The sequence below is a fragment of the Ursus arctos genome, unplaced genomic scaffold (genome assembly GCF_023065955.2).
Source record: "Ursus arctos isolate Adak ecotype North America unplaced genomic scaffold, UrsArc2.0 scaffold_78, whole genome shotgun sequence".
In the NCBI taxonomy this organism is placed as follows: Eukaryota; Metazoa; Chordata; class Mammalia; order Carnivora; family Ursidae; genus Ursus; species Ursus arctos.
In genome coordinates this window covers 27900-45855 of record NW_026623098.1, presented here as the reverse complement: position 1 = coordinate 45855, position 17956 = coordinate 27900, and the positions used below count along the sequence as shown (strand labels likewise).

Below are 17956 nucleotides of genomic sequence, written 5' to 3'. Positions count from 1 at the left end.
ACTGGGTGATGGGCGTTAGGGAGGGCACCTGGTATAATGAGCACTGAGTGTTGTATGCAGCTGATGAATCACTAAACTCTACCCCTGAAACTAAGAACACAGTATATTAAATTAAAAAATTAATTACTTAATTTTTAAAAATCATGTATCATTGAGCTCAGAAGAGTAGCCCTCTGCTAACAACTAGAAAGTGATATAAGATAGAAAATCCTAAACCCTAAACTTGTATACATCAGTTGCTGATGAGCAAAATTTGTATAATCATCCTTAAGCGAAATTAGTGCGAGGCTGCCCTCCACAATTTTTATAACTCTTTGTTATATGATTGAATGCTAAGATTGTTCAAGATCTATTTTTTATAGTTAATTCCTTAAATGTGTTAACTAAGCTGACTCACATAATAGTTCCAAATTATAAATCTGACAGTCCCTTAATGTCAAATTATATGTACTTCTTTGGCAAAAATCTCACTGTTGAACTGACTGGATGCCTTTAGAGAATTCTGAAGATGTGGCTGTGAGAGAAAATTCACATAATTGGAGGAACAGCCCTACCAGATATTAAAACAAAATATAAAGCCACAATACATGAATCACTTTATGCCAACACAAAAATATTAATTTATTTTTATAAATAAGTGGAACAAAGCAGATGTTAATAAAATAAAGGCTATTATAAATAAAATAAAAGTACCTTGCAGATAAAATAACAGACATCAATCCATGGGAAAGGAAAAGATGATCAAATGCTATAAGGTAGCATTGAAGAAATTTTGACCCTTTCTTTTTATCTTATAATAAATACCCGATGGAAGAAAGAGAAGTTTTAAAAGTGAACATGGCAAAGCTAAGGTAGAACTTAAGAAGAATATTTATGAAACAGAAGGCCAAATTTTGAGCTAGAAATAGCACAGAGAAAATCATAAAATGTCAACAAATTTGACTTAGAATTTATGTACTTCAAAAAGTAAATTAGAAGACATTAGCCTGAAGAGAAATATGTGCAAATATAATGAAGGGTTAATAGTGTTATCATGCAAATAGCAGTAGTGGTGGTTGTGATGATTGTACAAGTTGACATATATTGAACATTTCATTCCACTGTTGAAATATTAGAGAGATTCTATAACTACGTAAAAACTTAGATCATGGGAAAATGTCCCAGAAAGGAATGTACCAGAACATTTCAGAATATTTTTTTAAAAAATCAGTGGTTCTAAGCCAAAGCAATTTTGCTCTCCAGAGAACATTGGCAAAGAAGAAGAGGAAAAAAAAAAAAAGGCAAGAAATCACTTGATGCTTCCTCGATAAATACTGATTATAGCCAGAATTGTTGGCTTATTACATCCTGAGACTTCATTTCACAGATGCCCTAGGAAGAGAAGTCCACTAAATAATGAGCCAAATTCTTAACAGTAAAGGAGAAAAATTACAGGGACTCTTATTTTTACTTCACATATTTCTGTATTATTTGGATACTATTAAATTTGTGATGAAGAAAAAATATATATTATGAGCAGTAAACAAGAACTAATACCCATCTATTAGTGATTCCTTTATGACAAGCACTTCTCTGAGTCCTTTACATTTGTTCTTTTAGTTCTATGAGCTCTTGAGCAAGTTAATGATTATACCTAAAGTAATGAAAATAGTTTGTCCCTTAAGTGGTTTTCAAGATTAAGTGGGGAGAAATATATCTATATATTTATATAAATATATAAAAGCTCCACGAGGGCAGGGATTTTTGTCTATTCACTTGTGTCCCCAGCATCCAGAATCAAATAGCTCATAATATGTTCTCATAAATATTTAGGGGATGAGTAATCTTTTGAGTTAGATGTACTGTGATCGCTAATATACAAGTAAGATTAATGAGATACAGAAAATTCAACGAACATGGCAAATATATGGCTATTTAGTAATAAAACTGATTTTTAACTGAGCCAATTTGACTCCAAGAACTTGCACCCTTTTCTTCTTTTTTTTTAGGATTTTATTTATTTATTTGAGAGAGAGGGAAAACATGAGCAGGGGGAGGGGCAAAGGGAGAAGCAGGCTCCCCAGTGAGCAGGGAGCTTGATGCTGGGGCTCAATTCCAGGACCCCAGGATCATGACTTAAGCCAAAGGCAGACTTAACTGACTGAGCCACCCAGGTGCCCCAACTTGCACCCTCTTCTATCATTCTACTGATTCTTTTTAGAGCTGACAAGCTGAAAGAGACAGAAGTAGAATTAGTCCTAGAAAAGTAGATCAATTTAAGGCTCTCTAGTTCCTGAAGACCTACTAGAGGCATCCTGGAATCACAGATTCCAGAAATAGCTTTCTGGAGCTGAATGTAGAAAAAAGTAGTTAGGCAGGCATAGTCTGCGAAGGACGCTAGAAAAATATACACCACAATTTTAGGACAGTTTCACCAAGTAAAAGATTTTTCAGGGTAGTACCATCGTGTGTGATGTATTTCTTTTATACTGGTTTATAAATTCTCTGCTGTAATTTTCTTTTATGATAAAATTTTAAGTTGAAAAGAAAAAAAAACTACTTTGCTGAGTGCACAAGATAAAATGAGGTTGTGGGAGGGAAACCAATGGCGTTTTATAATAGAAAAATATTAGACTGTGTGCTGAAAAGAAATCAGGATGGATTGTCACTGGCTGAGAGCTACTGTCGATCATGCTGTGGGCCAGACTGATGTTGTCCTGGCTTCTGTCTTCCCTTCAGGTACAAGTAGCGCTCTCATAGTCGGTAAGTTTCGTGGAGGGCTGGATGAGGAGCTCTAGCACCTTTAACAGTAAGTATTCACTTACAGTGAATGAAGCGTAAAAGGAAAGACCAACGTCTCCTACATTACCATTTCAGTTAGAAGGAAAGTAAGTTGAAATTCAGGCCATGGTGCGGCAGGACTGGGATCCTCACGGGCAGAAAGAGTAGTGTCCCTTATCGAAGGTTCTATACTGGCTTTGAATCATTACAAATGCATAATCATCCTTCTATTCTAACGGAGCTGGAGAGCACAACTTCCTCTTTGGTTTATAACCCAGGAGGTTTCTTCAGGATGGTGTCATGCCCACTTGCACACAGTGGAGGCCACAAAGACCAATTTCCTAAGCCCATGTCAGAGGAGTGGTTTGGTGGTAGACTTTGTTGCAGACAGTAGCTTGTGCCTGCGCCTTACACAAGACAGGAGCGCAGGGTCCCGCAGCGCCCCCGCCCCGAGCTCCCGCACTCTTCTCACCTCTCTGTTGAAAGGCTGCTTTGGACTAAAGGTTACAAACTGCTCTGCTCACCCCTTATCTGTGACCCTGCGGTAGTAAGACTAACGCGCTAGATTAAACCAGGAGTAGAGGGAAACTCTTCAAGGTAAGCCTGTGTGAGGTGTTTCTTAAAAGTAGAATTTAGGGGCGCCTGGGTGGCACAGCGGTTAAGCGTCTGCCTTCGGCTCAGGGCGTGATCCCGGCGTTATGGGATCGAGCCCCACATCAGGCTCCTCCGCTATGAGCCTGCTTCTTCCTCTCCCACTCCCCCTGCTTGTGTTCCCTCTCTCGCTGGCTGTCTCTATCTCTGTGGAATAAATAAATAAAATCTTTAAAAAAAAAATAAATAAATAAAAGTAGAATTTATAGTTACATTTAAAAAACTCACTGGCAACCTCCGGTGGGACTAGATATTTAGAGTTTAAAACCTGTGGGTTACATTTTCCATGCAGTCAACGACCCTGTTTTACTGCCTAGGTATTTTCTTTGGCATGATCTTCTTTCTTTCATTCATCATTGGTTCTTGGTGGATAATTGTAAAGCACAAAAAAAGGTAAGTATAGCCATATTCTCCTAGAAAATGTCTACGACTGTACCGCTTCCTCTTGAAAGCCAAAGAGAAGTGAAAGAAAACCTCAAAAAAAAAAAACCACAAAAAACCCACCACTACTACATAAACAGATGTAATAATTCCTAATTATAAAGCAGGCCCTTGATGTACATTAAGGATAGAGAAGTATTCACACTAAAAGAAATACAGATGATAATAACATTTTTTTCAGTGATACTTAAAACTATATAAGTGTTTCAGAGATCTGTGCCAGTACTGAGGGAAGAAAATAATACATATTTTCTATTATCTCATAACCACCATCAATCAACTGGATAGCCATTCATTCAACATACACTAAGATTGTATTTTCTCACACCCCATATACCACTTAGCATCCAAGACCACTTCTAGGCCATTCCTCAGATAACCATTTGGTCATTGATCCTTGGAAGCCCCTCCCGGGACACCTGTCAGTACAACCCTCTACTCTTCCTCATGCAAGTTTGCCCTTCCTCATCCTGTGAAAACTGGCTCCTGACTCAGTCTTCCTCTTTGTCTCAAGGGATGCCCTCGTTCTAATTTCCAAGAAAGGGTAGAGTGAGTGAGTAATGAGGAAGTACTGGTAAGTGGAGGAGTTAACTCTTTGTGCTTCCACACTTAAATGCTTAATACCAACACATATCTGAAACCTAAACGCACTGTATTGTATCATTTCTCATTTCATTTCTGTACAATGAAGTGCATCTTAACCCCTGAAGAGGCAGAGTAGCATTACCAGGTGAGATCAGGAGCTTTGCAATCAGTAAGAGCTGTGTTCACACCCACTTACTAGCTCTGAAACCCTCAGCAAGACACGTACCTTCTCTAAACTTCATTTTCCTTGTCTGTAAAATAGGGACAATAGTTCCAACCTCACTTAACACACTGCCTCGCTTAGGATGAAGGTCAGAAAATGTTAGCTGTTGTTATTTACCCGTGATTGTTATTGGCATTTAAAAGTGGTTAAATCCTTGGCATTACTGTCAGTCCTCCTATGCCTCATGACCACTACTGCTGCTCTCCAAACTGTGGACATCAATGTACAGAAAACAGAACTCCCATCTTCGCGAAAACAGAAGAGGAAGCCTTGAGTAAGATCCGCTGTGCGGAGCCATTGACCTTGTGAGGCTTCAATGTCACAATCTGGCAGTAAATGATTATTTGCCAGTCAGAATTGCTTTGGAAATAGGTGTTGTTTTAAGGCACGGACACTTGTCTATAAGAATTCAGCGTCTTCTGACACACCGTACAGGATGGTTTTCATACGATTTCCTCCTTCGAGTTTTGACTTAGTCGTGAAAGGTGGGATTTGGTTATGTTGTCCTTTTACACACCTTGCAAAGATTTCAGAAACTTGAGGCAAATTCTGCCCTAAATTTCAAAATGAAAGCCGCTGACGAATTTCTTCCACGACTGAAATGTACATAATTAAGGTACCTTTCCTATTTTTCTTCTCCTGCCACTTAGCAATAATACAGATGAAAAACCTCGAGAGACGACCCATTTACATCCTCAAGAAGACGGCCATGTAAAGCCGCAAACTCTGCAGACGAATCAGGACAACAGCAGGTACCTAAGTAAATACTGAGCTCATGATGTCCTCGAGAACTAACGCTGGAGATGATTTGCAGGATCCGCGTGTGTTGCTGCTCTGGTCGGATCACTGGTACCAGGGGAGTTAGAAGGTACTTCAGGGAGGGGAGAGGCCTCGGTGGTTGTTTCTGATGGATTCCGGTTGTTTCCAGTGAGTTGGTGAGGACTGTCGTCAGCGCTATGCACAGGCACTGTTTTCACAAAGCACTCTTGTAATTTTGTGCAGGGACGCTATGAACCTGTGAGAAGGAAGCTTTCGTTTTTGTTGTGGAACCCAAGCATTTGCCACGTGGGGGTGCCTCCGGGTCCCCCACTTCCCTCAAACTCACAGGGTCACCTCAGGATCCTGTGGAGACTTTGGGTTTCCCCTCCCCTGCTCCCCACTCTCCTTGAATTCTCTGCCTCCCCTGGCCTCAGGTGACTGCTCTCTCCCTTCTGTCCCCCACACCTCCTGTCACCACACCTCATGCCTGCATTCCAGGAATTCAAAGTAGCAGCTTACTAGCACAGCTGTTGTGTAGTAACTGTTTCGTGGTTTGCTAAAGGATTGGGGTGAAAAGGGAGATTATGCTACGACCCGAAGTGGCGCACAAGGTAGAACCGAATATTAGAAATCACTGAACCTAAAAGTAACTGTTTTCGTAAATCAGGTCTTAGTGGAACCCAGCCTCAGCCACTGTTAGCCTACTTACAGCTACTTTCTCACTGCAACAGCAGAGTTGAGTAGAAGTCACAAAGGGCGAGACTGGGTGGCACCCACAGCCAAAATATTTACTATCTAGTCTTTAAGAAGATAAATGCCAGACCCTAAACTGTATCATAGGATCAGGATTTTCTGCTTGGTCCCCCTGTTAGCCTTGGCTTTCCACCCTTTTCCTAGGCCTCTCTCACATTAGCCACCTGTTCATTTTGTTCAAATCTTTAATGTGTTCTCAGGGTACCTCATTTTGACTCTTGGTTTTCTTGTAAATTCAAAATTCCATTTTTCTTTATTGTACAGAGCCATCTGCCCAGTCCTTGCTTATTCTGGCTATGCCCAAGTGTCCTAACATTTCTATCTATCCAGATCCTTAAGGACACTGTCAGAAACACCAGCACCAAAAGCCTGTAAAAGGGATTAGGCCACTCCTGTAGAAAGCAGATGCAAAAGTATCACATTTTTAAATAAATTTCCTTTCTGTCCTCTTTCCCATATATCAATGTGCATTAATTCAAACCTGCCATTTTTTATCAACAAACGTGTTGGAAATCTTAAATTCAACAGAGGACAGTAGAAGTGGCCCCAGGAAAAGGTAAAAGGGTAGGAGAGGCATTTTATAGTTAAGATATAGGCAATTCAGATCTTCTAAACAAACATAGAAGGTAGGGTCAACTTTCTCCTAATTAGAATGTGTGAATCCCAATGTTTACTATCTGGCTTGTACTCACTTTGTTTTTGTTGAATAGCTTGTTTTTTGTGACTGTTTATGGAAGCAAATGAAATAGGCATTGCTTTTTAAAAATTCAGAATTGCTAATTAACTTTTTGAAGCTTTAATGATCATCCAGCCTGATTCTTCTGGAAATAGCATTTGCATATACCTGGGGAAACCTGACTGGTAGATCCAGAGGACATAGAACTCTTGACATGGTATGACTTCCTAGGGGAGTATTTTTTTCCTAATGTCATTCCAATAGTTGCAAGGGAAAAGAGCATTATATTAACACAAATACACACACAGGGGAACAGTAGTCGAACAATGCGGGAGATTTTAAGATTCAAATAAGACAGAGAATATTATGCTTTCCGGGATGCTGTACACCTTATGCTCCAAGGCTCTTGGGTTGATGCATCCTTTGATTTTACTCTGAAGGAAAAGCTGTGGGAAACTGACTCACAGCCCACTGTGCGGCCACTAAATAGAAACACACAAGATACTGCCCACTGCAAGGGCCACGGTTGTCTTCACAGAAGTCCATTTAAATACACATACACAAGAGTACTTAAAAGATCATCTGGTTTCTCCTCAGTCCTGCCAGGGTAGCTACCTACACACGTGACCATTTTTCTTCCCTTCAAACTTGCATTAACCCAGCTCAGAATTCCCTCACTCAAGCAGCTCTCCCCAAGTGCTCTGATGCAAAGGAATGTCTGTCTTTGGAACTCATAGCAGCTACTGTCTGTGCCTTTTAGAATGTTTTCTTTTAATAGTAATATTTGCTTTTAGAAAATATAGAAAATACCAGAAAAGTATAAATAGAAAAATTACCTGTAATAGCTTCTATCCAATGGCTAATATTCACAAGCTTCTTCGCATACTTTACAAGGTTATACGTTGAGATTATATTGATTGTATGATATTAAATCCTGGTTTGGTTTCCACCAAATGACAAACATTCCCTTATCGTTACAAACTGTATATAAACTTACATCCCATAGAATTCAGAATTTCATTTACCGTTGTTGCCTGTTAGTACTATTGCTCTCATTCATTTGCTATTCTTCACTGATCAGCCACTTACTCTACCAATACTGTACCTGTGCGTTTTCTTTACCATGCTTGACTAGCTTATGAGTAAGGACCCCCTTTCATATTTCCCCCAATTCGAAGTATCGATTTAATCAAATGAGAAATGTACAGTCAATAGTTGAGGGTAAACTGATCAAAATTTCATGTATCCTCAACTTTTTTGAAACATTCTTTTATATCAAGGTACACGTAAAACTGTGCACACTGACTGTTGATCAACTTTGAATAAAATGGTAGGAAGTCCTACCTAATGAATTTGCCTCCAATCTCCTTTTTAAGACTGAATTTTGGCCATAGAGTTCTACAGGACCAAGGTTGATCATCTGTGGCAAGATACGGTAGATAAGGAGTGAGTCAGAGTCAGTACCAACCTTAAGACCTGTGCGCCCAAGCCGGGAGCAAGGGCAGAAAGGGTGATACAGGAAAAGAGGCAGATTCCAGACACAGCTGCGTGCTAAAGGACATGAGAATGTTCAAAGATGACGCAGGTAACAACAGATGCTGGGAAGTCTTGTGAGGTGGAAAGAAAACGATGATGAGGGATCAGGTGGCAGGAATGATACGGGGTGTCAGGTGAGCTGCTGGGCCTCCACAGGGATGTGTTCCACTGCGGGGAGGACAGTCTTCCTGCCCTTAAGGGAGAGGAGAGGTTTCAGCATGGCCAGGGAAGCGTTCGGACCCCTTGGACTACACAATATCTTCTTTCACTCTTGACTGTGGTAGGGGGAGGACATACTCTCTGAGACAGACCCTGCTCCAAACCAGCAGTCCTGTTTACTTTCTCTGCCATGACCTGGCTCAGAAAAGAGAGTCAGAACTATGTTGTGTGTTATGAGGGACCTCTATGTTTCTGGAACAAGGTTCTTTCTATTTAGTTGCTCAACATTGAGAACACTTTTCCTTTGGCAAAAAAGGCAATGAGGAAAGGTCAACTTTTCATTACTCCCTCTCTTATCTACTCAGTGTCTCAATTTAGGCCATATTTTCTTGTGCCCTACATAGCAACCACAGAGGAGGGCAAAACACTTCTTCTGAACTCGTAATTACGTGTAATGTTAGTATCACCATTTTAAGAAGCAAATTCTGGGCGGTTCAGTTGTCACCCATGCTGTCACCTGAATAAAAATATCCTGTTATTTCAGTGCCCTTCCTTGACAAAGTACTCCAGCGCCGGACAACACCTCGAATTACAACGTTGTGGGAAAGGAGACAATCCAACAGTGTAAGATGTGAGATTCATAAAATCTTGGAAGCGACCTCCCGGAAACGCAGCCATGTGCACTTGAAGATGCTGAGGTGCTCCGAGGAGCTAGTGAAAGCTCCCTCCTCTTAGCCTGGATTAGTCACTCCTTGTGCTCTGTCCTTCTGCTGGAAGCACACACCATCTAGTTAGGGGAAGACTGCACTCAGGGTATGCAAATGATCTCAGTTACTTAAAGGAAGAAGGTGTCACTTTGGCTTTCTGTTTATAGTCTGTGATCCGCCTTTCTTATTTTCAATGTTCATACTATGGAATGGGCTCATTAACAAGAAGATCAAAATCCAGGAGGAAGACGTGAAAAACAAAGTCACGTACAATTATACTACTCAGTGATAACCACTGTTGATTTTCGATTCATCTTCTGCTAACCTTTCTTCATCTATGTTTGTTTCTTTATACACCCATGTCTTTCTTAGTTACTTTTTCTTCGATAGAGCAAAATCTCCTATTGATCAGATATAAAATATAGCGAGATCAGTTTTTACTTTCACTAGGAAAAAAAACGTATTTTCTGTTTATTAAGAAGGTATTAAATGAATCTGGGGGAGAGGTTTTCAAGACAAACATCTTAAACAATGAGCTCTGGATATTTCGTAAGCTCTATTTCAAAGCAATTTGTACTGTGTGTATAAAAACATACTCTTTTAAATCAAACAGTAATTTTATTATAAAAGCAAGTGACTTACTTTTTGTATAGATTCAGAATATGCCAAATAAACTAAGAAACCATGACTTTTAAGAACTGCAAAATTCATGTACAGGTCTCTACATAGGTGATCCTGGAGTACCTAAATGGGCCACATAGAGAGCAGTAATTTATTTGGGATGCTATTACGGGCCATGCTAACGATCTGGAAAATAACAGAATCTTTCTGGACATTTAACAATAGATTTGTACATGACGACTGATAGCTACTGTGTAATTCTGGGTTTTAAGTTGCTTTTAGACTATATTCTGCCACACTCACCTTGATAAATCCAAAGAGTGACCTGGACATCAACTTGAAGTTTTCTTTAAAATCATGGAAGAAAGGGAAAAAACAGCATAAGCAAAGTCAACTGACAAACTAGGAGGAAAAAATTACAACTTATATCATAGACAAGGGTAACTGGCATATTTAGAGAGTTAAACTTCAAAGACCAACCCTCCCCGCCTCCCCCCCCCCCCCCCCCCGCCAACCTCCCTGTAAATGGGTAAAGGATATACAGCCAGGCCTCCAATAAAAGAAAGGCAAGTAACCCATGTATATATGAAAAGATCCTCAATGGTTTTGCTTAGTTGAAACTTAGAGAAATCTATTAGGTCTTGAGTTTCTGAAGAAATACATTTTAAAGGAGGACTAGAAATTAACTGTTGGGAATTGGCCTTTCCTAGAATAAAAATTCCCTATCACAAGAAAAAAACATAAATTCCTCTTTTCCGCCCAGAATGCAGTAGATCAGGGACTATTGTGATTACCTAGTATCTGATGCCTGGGACGTTGAATTTCAAGAAATTCATGAGATTTTTTTTTTTTTTTTTTTTTTTTGCCTGTGACATCAGTGATACATGGGAGATACTATGTATACGAAGTATGGGTAAAATACTGAACTAACTTCATTTGTATTGTTGAGTAATTCTGTTAACCTCTGGCCTTACATTTTTCATCTGAAAAGCAGGGCTGGACCAACTGGTCTCCAAAACTATTCCTAGTGCTAATATTCTTTTTTTTCTCATTTGCCTTTTGTGTACACCTAAGTGTGAGGTGTAAGTTCAAGTCTATGATATTTAAATAAAATGTTCTGTCTCCACCATTATAATGAGAAAGAAATTTTTAAAAATTCTTTCTAAATCTACGTCTGGAATATGGTTTGTAATATATTTACTTTTTAAAGCCTTTAAAAGCAAAGAGGAAACAAAATGAATATGGGTTCCTTCTGAGAAGTGCCCTGCTTTCTGTACTGAATGGTTTCAGAATCCTGTGTCGGGTGCGGTTTACCACTGGAATGTTCTTGTTGGTAACAGCTAAATAGGAAGGTCCACTGGCTGGCAGGTACTTACCAGGTAGAAACACAGATGGCACAGCTCCCCGGCCCACATCAACAAGACGGCTTATCTATGCTGTTTAGCCATTCTCTGCCAGCTTTCACAGCGAACCTAGCGTGTAATTCACCATGACAGCGGAAAGCCTTTTCTGAGAGGACTCCCGGGCCCATTCCAGCTGCTACCGCCACCTCTGAAAAGCATGATGGAAATATACGAATTTAGGAGGCCAAGATTCATCTAGCATTAAGATTTATTTTACAGAAGTTGGCCTCTGTTTAATGACATCGCCACACACCTACCTCCGCCCTAGTGCCATTCATAAAGCCTTAAAGGAGATCTAGCACATCGCTCAAAACCTGGTCTACACACAGGCACGTTCTCCACGCTCTCCTGTCACTTTGGCAGTGCGACAAATCTTCAGGGGGAGTTGCAGGCACTGGAAGCCTTTACTCCCCTATCTCACTCAAAGCCTTGACTCTTGAGTTCTATTCCTGTCCAGGCGACAAGATGTTCATTGTCAACACTCTCCCTTTGAACCAAGTCACTAAAATGATCTCAAGGCTAAGGAGTCAGATCACAGCTTGCACTGCCTGATACAGGAACGTTTTCTGTGCAGACAAGTTGCAGCTTCCTCCTTCAGAGGCAAACCCACCTTGCTCCTAGTGTCTAAGATTATTAAAACAAAATCTCTCACAACGTTCCCAGCACTTACCTGGTAAATCCATGCTGGGGAGAACTGGCAGAGACATGTCAGATGCACCTGACGGCAACAGCCATGCATTTCGGGCAGTATTCACAGGCATTGACGACGCACCTACTACAGACCTGGAACTGGCTTAGCACTGGAGCTACAGCAAGAAAACTCGAGCCCTGTCTCATGGAGCTTTTCCAGAAAAATAGGGAACAGGGCTCAGAACCTTTCCAGTGGAGCCTTAATTTGGTCCAATGCAAATAAATAAATCAATGTGAAATTTTTAAATTAAGAATGACTTGATAATATAATTTTTAAATTATATTAAGAATGACTTGATAATATAATTTTTAAATTATATTAAGAATGACTTGATAGGGGTGCCTGGGTGGCACAGCAGTTAAGCGTCTGCCTTCGGCTCAGGGCGTGATCCCGGTGTTATGGGATCGAGCCCCACATCAGGCTCCTCCGCTGTGAGCCTGCTTCTTCCTCTCCCACTCCCCCTGCTTGTGTTCCCTCTCTCGCTGGCTGTCTCTCTCTCTGTCAAATAAATAAATAAAATCTTAAAAAAAAAAAAAAAGAATGACTTGATAAACACTAGGCATGGAGTTTACTGGTAGAAGGAAAGTTCCAGTAAAACCCCAATTCTTGAATGTAATCTACCACTTGTAACTAGGAAACCAAACACCAGCCATATTTTCCCAGCTTTTAATTCACTCATGAGAAAAAAAAAAACTTTTAGGGGTAGATAACGATGGGAAAATGTTTTCCTCTTATTGAGATGTAAGGGACGTATGCCATTGTACACAGAGGGTTGCAGAGAACAATAGATTTCTGTTTCCACAAGTAAGTGTCAACTTGATCCACAGAACATTTCTGTTCTCTCTTACAATTCTAAGAATCAACAGAAACGATAATTCCCCCTCATTGAGTTTCCAGTGTCTCCTTAATTATACCTCCTTCAATGAAGTGTCATCATAGTGTATGGTTTTTGATGTGAAACCTTGGGGTTTGGGAGCGAATGGTCACAAAAGAATTCTTTACCTGTCTTTGGTGCCAAAAAGGTCCTTTTACAAAAGCAGTGGGACAGGACCCCTGGGCAGAAAGCACTGCACTGGGATTGTGAGGAGTGGCTGATTATATACTATCAAGGTGGGCGGGGTTTAGGGATAGCAGAAGTCTCTAAGGAATTTGGAAGCAAGATTTCCAGGACCTTGAGGGGCTAGCTGTTGTTAGGATAGGTCATTTATACTATCTAGTAAAACCTGAGTCACGAGACCCTTCAGATGTATATCAGTGGGTCATATACTTGGAAGATGATTGCTAACATGCTATCTTGAGGGGGGTAGAGATAAAGGAAGTCTCTGAAGGAATTTTCATATGTTAAAGAAGACTTACAGGATCCTGGATTTCTGCCTAAGGTTGCCTTTGCCTCTAGGGAAGCATTACACTGTGGGAGTTGAGATCCTGGAGGATGGTCACCCTGCCTGTCCCAAGTACTTGTCGATGGGCTATAAGCTATAAGAAAGTTTAACTAATTTTTTCTTTTGCCTTTGTTCTCCACGTAAATTTTTATAATCCAAGATACTAAGCTGTTTATTTTATATATCAATCCACAACTTTGTATCATTTGAAAATAATGTTTTGATCTGGAAGGAAGAGCAAATTCCAGAGTGTCTTCAGTACATTTCAGATACAAAATTTTAAACATATATAGTTTTATAATTCCAGAATATGAATCTGAAGTTTATACAGAGAGTTTACATTTTCTTCCCATCCTCTCATACCTTAATTCTGTTTGATGCAGGTTTTATCAACATCATTCTATGAAAACAGTAGCAGTTGAAATACAAGTTGGATTTTATATTTTTTCCTTACCTGATTGCAAATGTAACATAAAGTCACTACAGAAAACTGGAAAACACAAAGAAAATGACATATCCATAATCCTATGAAGTGTTAGTTAATGTTAGTATGCTCCAACTCTGTTTACATGTATCAATACACTACTTTTCCTTTAATAAAGGAATGCCAAAAGGCACATATTGATTTGGAATCTGCTTTTTCCACTTACATATATATCACAATTTCTCACATAGACTTTTTTACACTGCCTGCTGCACAGACATTCATACCATAAAGCCACCCATCAAAAGTTCCTTATACTTTGGCTAGACACTTAGGATTTTTTTCCCCCCAAATTATACATCTTTGGTCACAGCTCTGATGATTTCTTTGGGATAAACTCCAAATGAAAATGGTGGTTTAAAAGTCATGGCCATTTAAAAACTTAACATATGGAAAAGTTAAATTAAAAGCCAAAGTTTGAGGGTATTGGTCCCCCCAATACAATTACTCACATTGGTTGACATTTATTATTCTTGGCCAGCTAATGGGAAGAAAATGTCAATTCCTTCTAGGTACTCTTTTAATACAAGTCATGTGAATTTTTCCCTCTTACTAGTCATACAGGTTTAATCAGAACTCTACAAACAGATCTGGCTCATTCTTAATTTTCCACTTGATTTTCCATTGAGAGACTGTGTCACCAGAAACGTTCTCCAGCTTATGGATTCCTCTCCATCCCAACAATTATGGCTTTAAGAACTTCCAGGAGGTTGGCAATTAATACACCCTTGTCCTTACCTTTTTCGTGCATGTTTTTTGCCTCTTCAATAAAGCATTTAGTTGCTCAACGGCAGGGACCCCAGAGAGGTAAGGCCCAATATGCTAATGGCCCGGTGTGGTTTAATAATTCATCTACCTTGCTTAACTTCAGGGGTTGGGAGTGCACTGGCCAAACCTCTCAGCGTCTGAAATCTAGCAGGCCTCCAAAGGATCCAAGAGCAGACAGACGCTGAGCCATGGAAATCACAAGTATTGTCCCTAAATATGCCCGATTAATGCCAACTCTTGAAACAAGGGCCCAGGGAGTCCGGAGTGTCCCACGACACACTGGAGCCGCGAGGGGTGCGGCCCCACGACGACCCGCTGCCTGGGCCTTGGGTTTCTAGCGTCAGGTCGCTGCGCTTTTCGCTCAGTGCGGCGTTCCGTTCTGGAAAAGGGACAAAGATGACCCCGCCAGCTCTGCTTTCCTTCCCACTTTTCCTGAGTCCGGACGGTGAGCCCCGCAAGCCGCCGGGGTCCTCGGGTCGGCGTGCACACTGGATCGTCGAAGGGCCTCCCCGCGCCCGCGGGAGGGGACCAAATCGCGCAGCTTCCGGGGCCTGACCCCAACACCCCCACGCCGGGTCGGGGAGGCTTGTGGGGTCCCGCACCCAGGCCCCGCCTCCGGCCTCCGGCTGGCCCCGCCCATTTCAGGAAGGCGAGGCACTTCCGCCCAAGCCTCGCGCTGGCCACGCCCCTGCGCCTGGCGCCTGGCGCCGGACACCGGGTACTGGGGGATTGTTGCGTCTGCTCCCCGGACCTGGGAAGGTGTGGGCTTGGCCGGCTCTCAGGTTCCCGCTGGACTCCGGGAAGATGAGGGCGTCTCGCGTGCCGTGCGCCGCCCGTGGCTTTCGCCCCGAAAAGCGCTTATCTTGGCGCCTGGTCGGGTTCCTTTTGGTGGCCCCAGTGCTTCTGTTCTGTCTAAACTCCGGTAAGAGCTGGAGAGGGTGTGCCCTCTGGCGGTGAGCAGGAGTGGGTCGGGGAGCAGGCCAACAGGGCCCAAGGCCCAGGAGCTTTGCTTTCCTAACTTCCTGACCCTGATTTCAGCATTGATCTGTTTGCAGCCACACAAATAGAAACAGAAACGTTTGCTCACTGTTAGAACCCCAGTGCCAGGTACACAGTGGCAGTCGAGAAATAGTTGCTAAAATTTATCGGGAGTGGCAGACAAAACATACTACTAGTGAATACATTATAACCCAAGAGACGTGTTTTGGAGGAAAGGAGCTTGATTCTCTGCTAGCATTTAACATGACTGGGGCAGGGAGAATTTTTCTTACTGAATAGGCCAAACTCTGCCCCCGTGGGGCTTCTGTACTTACTATTCCCTCACACTCGGAGCACTCTTCTCCGGCCCCTTGTCTGTAAGACTCCTTCTTATCCTTCAAGCTCAGCTGAGATGTCACCCGCTCAGGAGGCCCCTCTCTGAACACCCTATCTGAGACAGACACACACTCCAGCTCAAATCCCGCCTGACTGAGCGTCAAGTCACTCTCGCAAAACCGTTTTCTGCTCTCCCCACTAGAATGCAGAGAGCCGTCTTGTCACACTTGTGGTTCCAGATGTGCAATTTTTTGCCCAGTGTCAACACTCTTGTATAACTATTGAGTACCAGAAAATGAAATATAATAATAAAATACAATTAGGCTGGGACTTAGAGTGCCAGCAAAAATTCCTCCTGCTTCCAGGAGGAAGGATCTGTAAACAGCCGTCCTTAGGATGGCCTTTCTGTGGTGCCTAAGTGAAGTCAGGGGAAGCCGACCGTCAGAGAGGCTCTGTCTTCCACTGGCTGTGATAGAGTCTGCAGGGCTCACAGTACTCTAGTCTTGCTTGTTCCTGATCACCAAAGAGTTTATTTTTGTGTGGGGAGTAGCGTGGGAAGGGGCCAGTGGCAATAAAAAGAAAAGAAAAAAACGTTTTAGAAAGGATCCAGTTTAGATTAGCCTTGGAGCCCACAGTTGAAGGAGACCGTGAATGTCGTCTGGAAAAGAGGAAATAAAATGAATAGGGTGCAACCTGGAAGGTAACAAAACTTAGAAATGCAGAAAAGGAAACACAAGGCCAAGTTGAAAGTTCGCAGGATAGGTATGAAATTAGAGAAAGTACAAATGAGCCTCATGATGTCGGGCAGGGAAAATGCAGGACTAGAATACACATGTCAGTTTTGAAGCAGCTCGCAGGCCCAGAAGCAGGTTTGCAAGCAGACAGTGTTGTGCCTGGAGGCTTGCCATCTCAGAGGTGGTTAGTTGTCAGCTGCACACGATGGCGGAAGGGAACATTTGTCTGATTCGGAACCAGTCTCATCCTTCCAGAAGGGGTCTGCTTTTTTGGACACCATCTCCTGCGGTGAGAGGTATCTTTTTTCTGTCTTCTCTTTCTCTCTAATGGACTTAGCCAAGTCCTTCAAGCTTGGGGGATTGTTGCGTCTGCTCCCCGACCTGGGAAGGTGTGGGCTTGGCCGGCTCTCAGATTCCCTTAAGGGGAACCTTAAGGGCTTGCTTACAGGGTAGCTTCTTATTTTCTTCCTCTATGAACTGTAATGCAAAGGGAGCAGTCCTTATCTGGTCAATTGCTAGGTTACCAGAATACTGGGAGGTAGGCAACAGAAGAAATTACTTGGCCAGATCTTTCTCCAGGGCATAGAGGTTAAAGATGATTCTTTTCATTGTTAGATGCATCACAGTGTATTCTTCACCGTGGTGTTCCGTTTGACAGCAGTGGTCCTTTGCGGGCCAGATCGTCCTTTTTGGCCCAGCTCCTCTGGTGGACTTACTGTGCTTGGGTGAATGGAGTCAGCCACAGGAGCTGTTAAACACAAAAACATGTGGTAGTGACTGAGAGATCCATGCGGAGGACAATCCAAGAGAAGGGGACTGGGCGCCGCCTCCCCGGGACGCACACAGTGCTCCCTAGAGGAGCGGTTGAGTGGATTCAGGCTAGGAAGGCAGGAGTAGAGCAGGGGTTGCAGCTGAGCAGGGAGGGAGGGTGTTCAGAGCAGAGGCAGCAGTGTGATCAGACGCTTAGAGATGGGACATGGCTGGGGGCTTTCAGGGGCTGCGGAGCTACCCGGTGTGGCAGCAGGAGGACAAGGGAGGCAAAGAGAAAGGCCAAAGACTAGAACACAGAGCAAATCTCTGTGAAAAGCAACAGGATAGCCAGGAATGAATAATCCCCATCATTAAAATTCAGACATGATGTTATTATCTGTCCTCTCAGGGCACTTGAGCCCTTTTGTTTGACTTACTAGCACATAGCAAATCTAAACCAGGGTTACTTTAATTTTTTTTTTAAGATTTATTTATTTATTTATTTATTTGACAGAGAGAGAGAGCCAGCAAGAGAGGGTACACAAGCAGGGGGAGTGGG

At 42.2% G+C, this 17956-nt stretch overlaps 2 protein-coding genes and 1 long non-coding RNA gene across 9 annotated transcripts in view; 2 read left to right on the top strand and 1 right to left on the bottom strand.

Annotated features, from left to right (window-relative positions):
• The window catches only part of CR1 (complement C3b/C4b receptor 1 (Knops blood group)), a 109280-nt gene extending 98263 nt beyond the window's left edge, over positions 1–11017 (top strand). For 2 of the 3 annotated variants that reach the window (XR_008958121.1, XR_008958122.1), the window contains 2 exons: positions 2719–5412; positions 9088–11017. Coding sequence is in view for 1 of the 3 variants with exons in the window: in XM_057308922.1 (XP_057164905.1) it covers positions 2719–2777 (59 nt within the window). In the remaining 2 variants the exon portion in view is untranslated. Of the gene's footprint in view, positions 1–2718; positions 5679–9087 lie in introns of those variants that run through there. The other variant, XM_057308922.1, reaches the window with a different exon arrangement.
• LOC130543092 (uncharacterized) lies at positions 597–15247 on the bottom strand. Of its 3 annotated transcripts, XR_008958124.1 has the most exons (5): positions 14570–15239; positions 11248–11422; positions 10175–10218; positions 9893–9994; positions 6953–9651 (listed from the first exon to the last, which is right to left on the bottom strand). It is a non-coding gene; the product is annotated as an uncharacterized LOC130543092 (long non-coding RNA). The 3 variants fall into 3 exon arrangements; XR_008958123.1 differs by lacking the exon at positions 9893–9994 and having other exon boundaries at positions 597–9651; positions 14570–15238; XR_008958125.1 differs by having other exon boundaries at positions 11248–15247.
• Positions 15248–15288: 41 nt separating this feature from the next.
• The window catches only part of LOC125283452 (membrane cofactor protein-like), a 30542-nt gene continuing 27874 nt past the window's right edge, over positions 15289–17956 (top strand). For all 3 annotated transcript variants that reach the window (XM_048225043.2, XM_048225042.2, XM_057308923.1), the window contains exon 1: positions 15289–15521. In XM_048225043.2, coding sequence (XP_048081000.2) covers positions 15404–15521 — 118 coding nt within the window. In that variant the 5' untranslated portion in view covers positions 15289–15403. The remainder of the gene's footprint in view (positions 15522–17956) is intronic.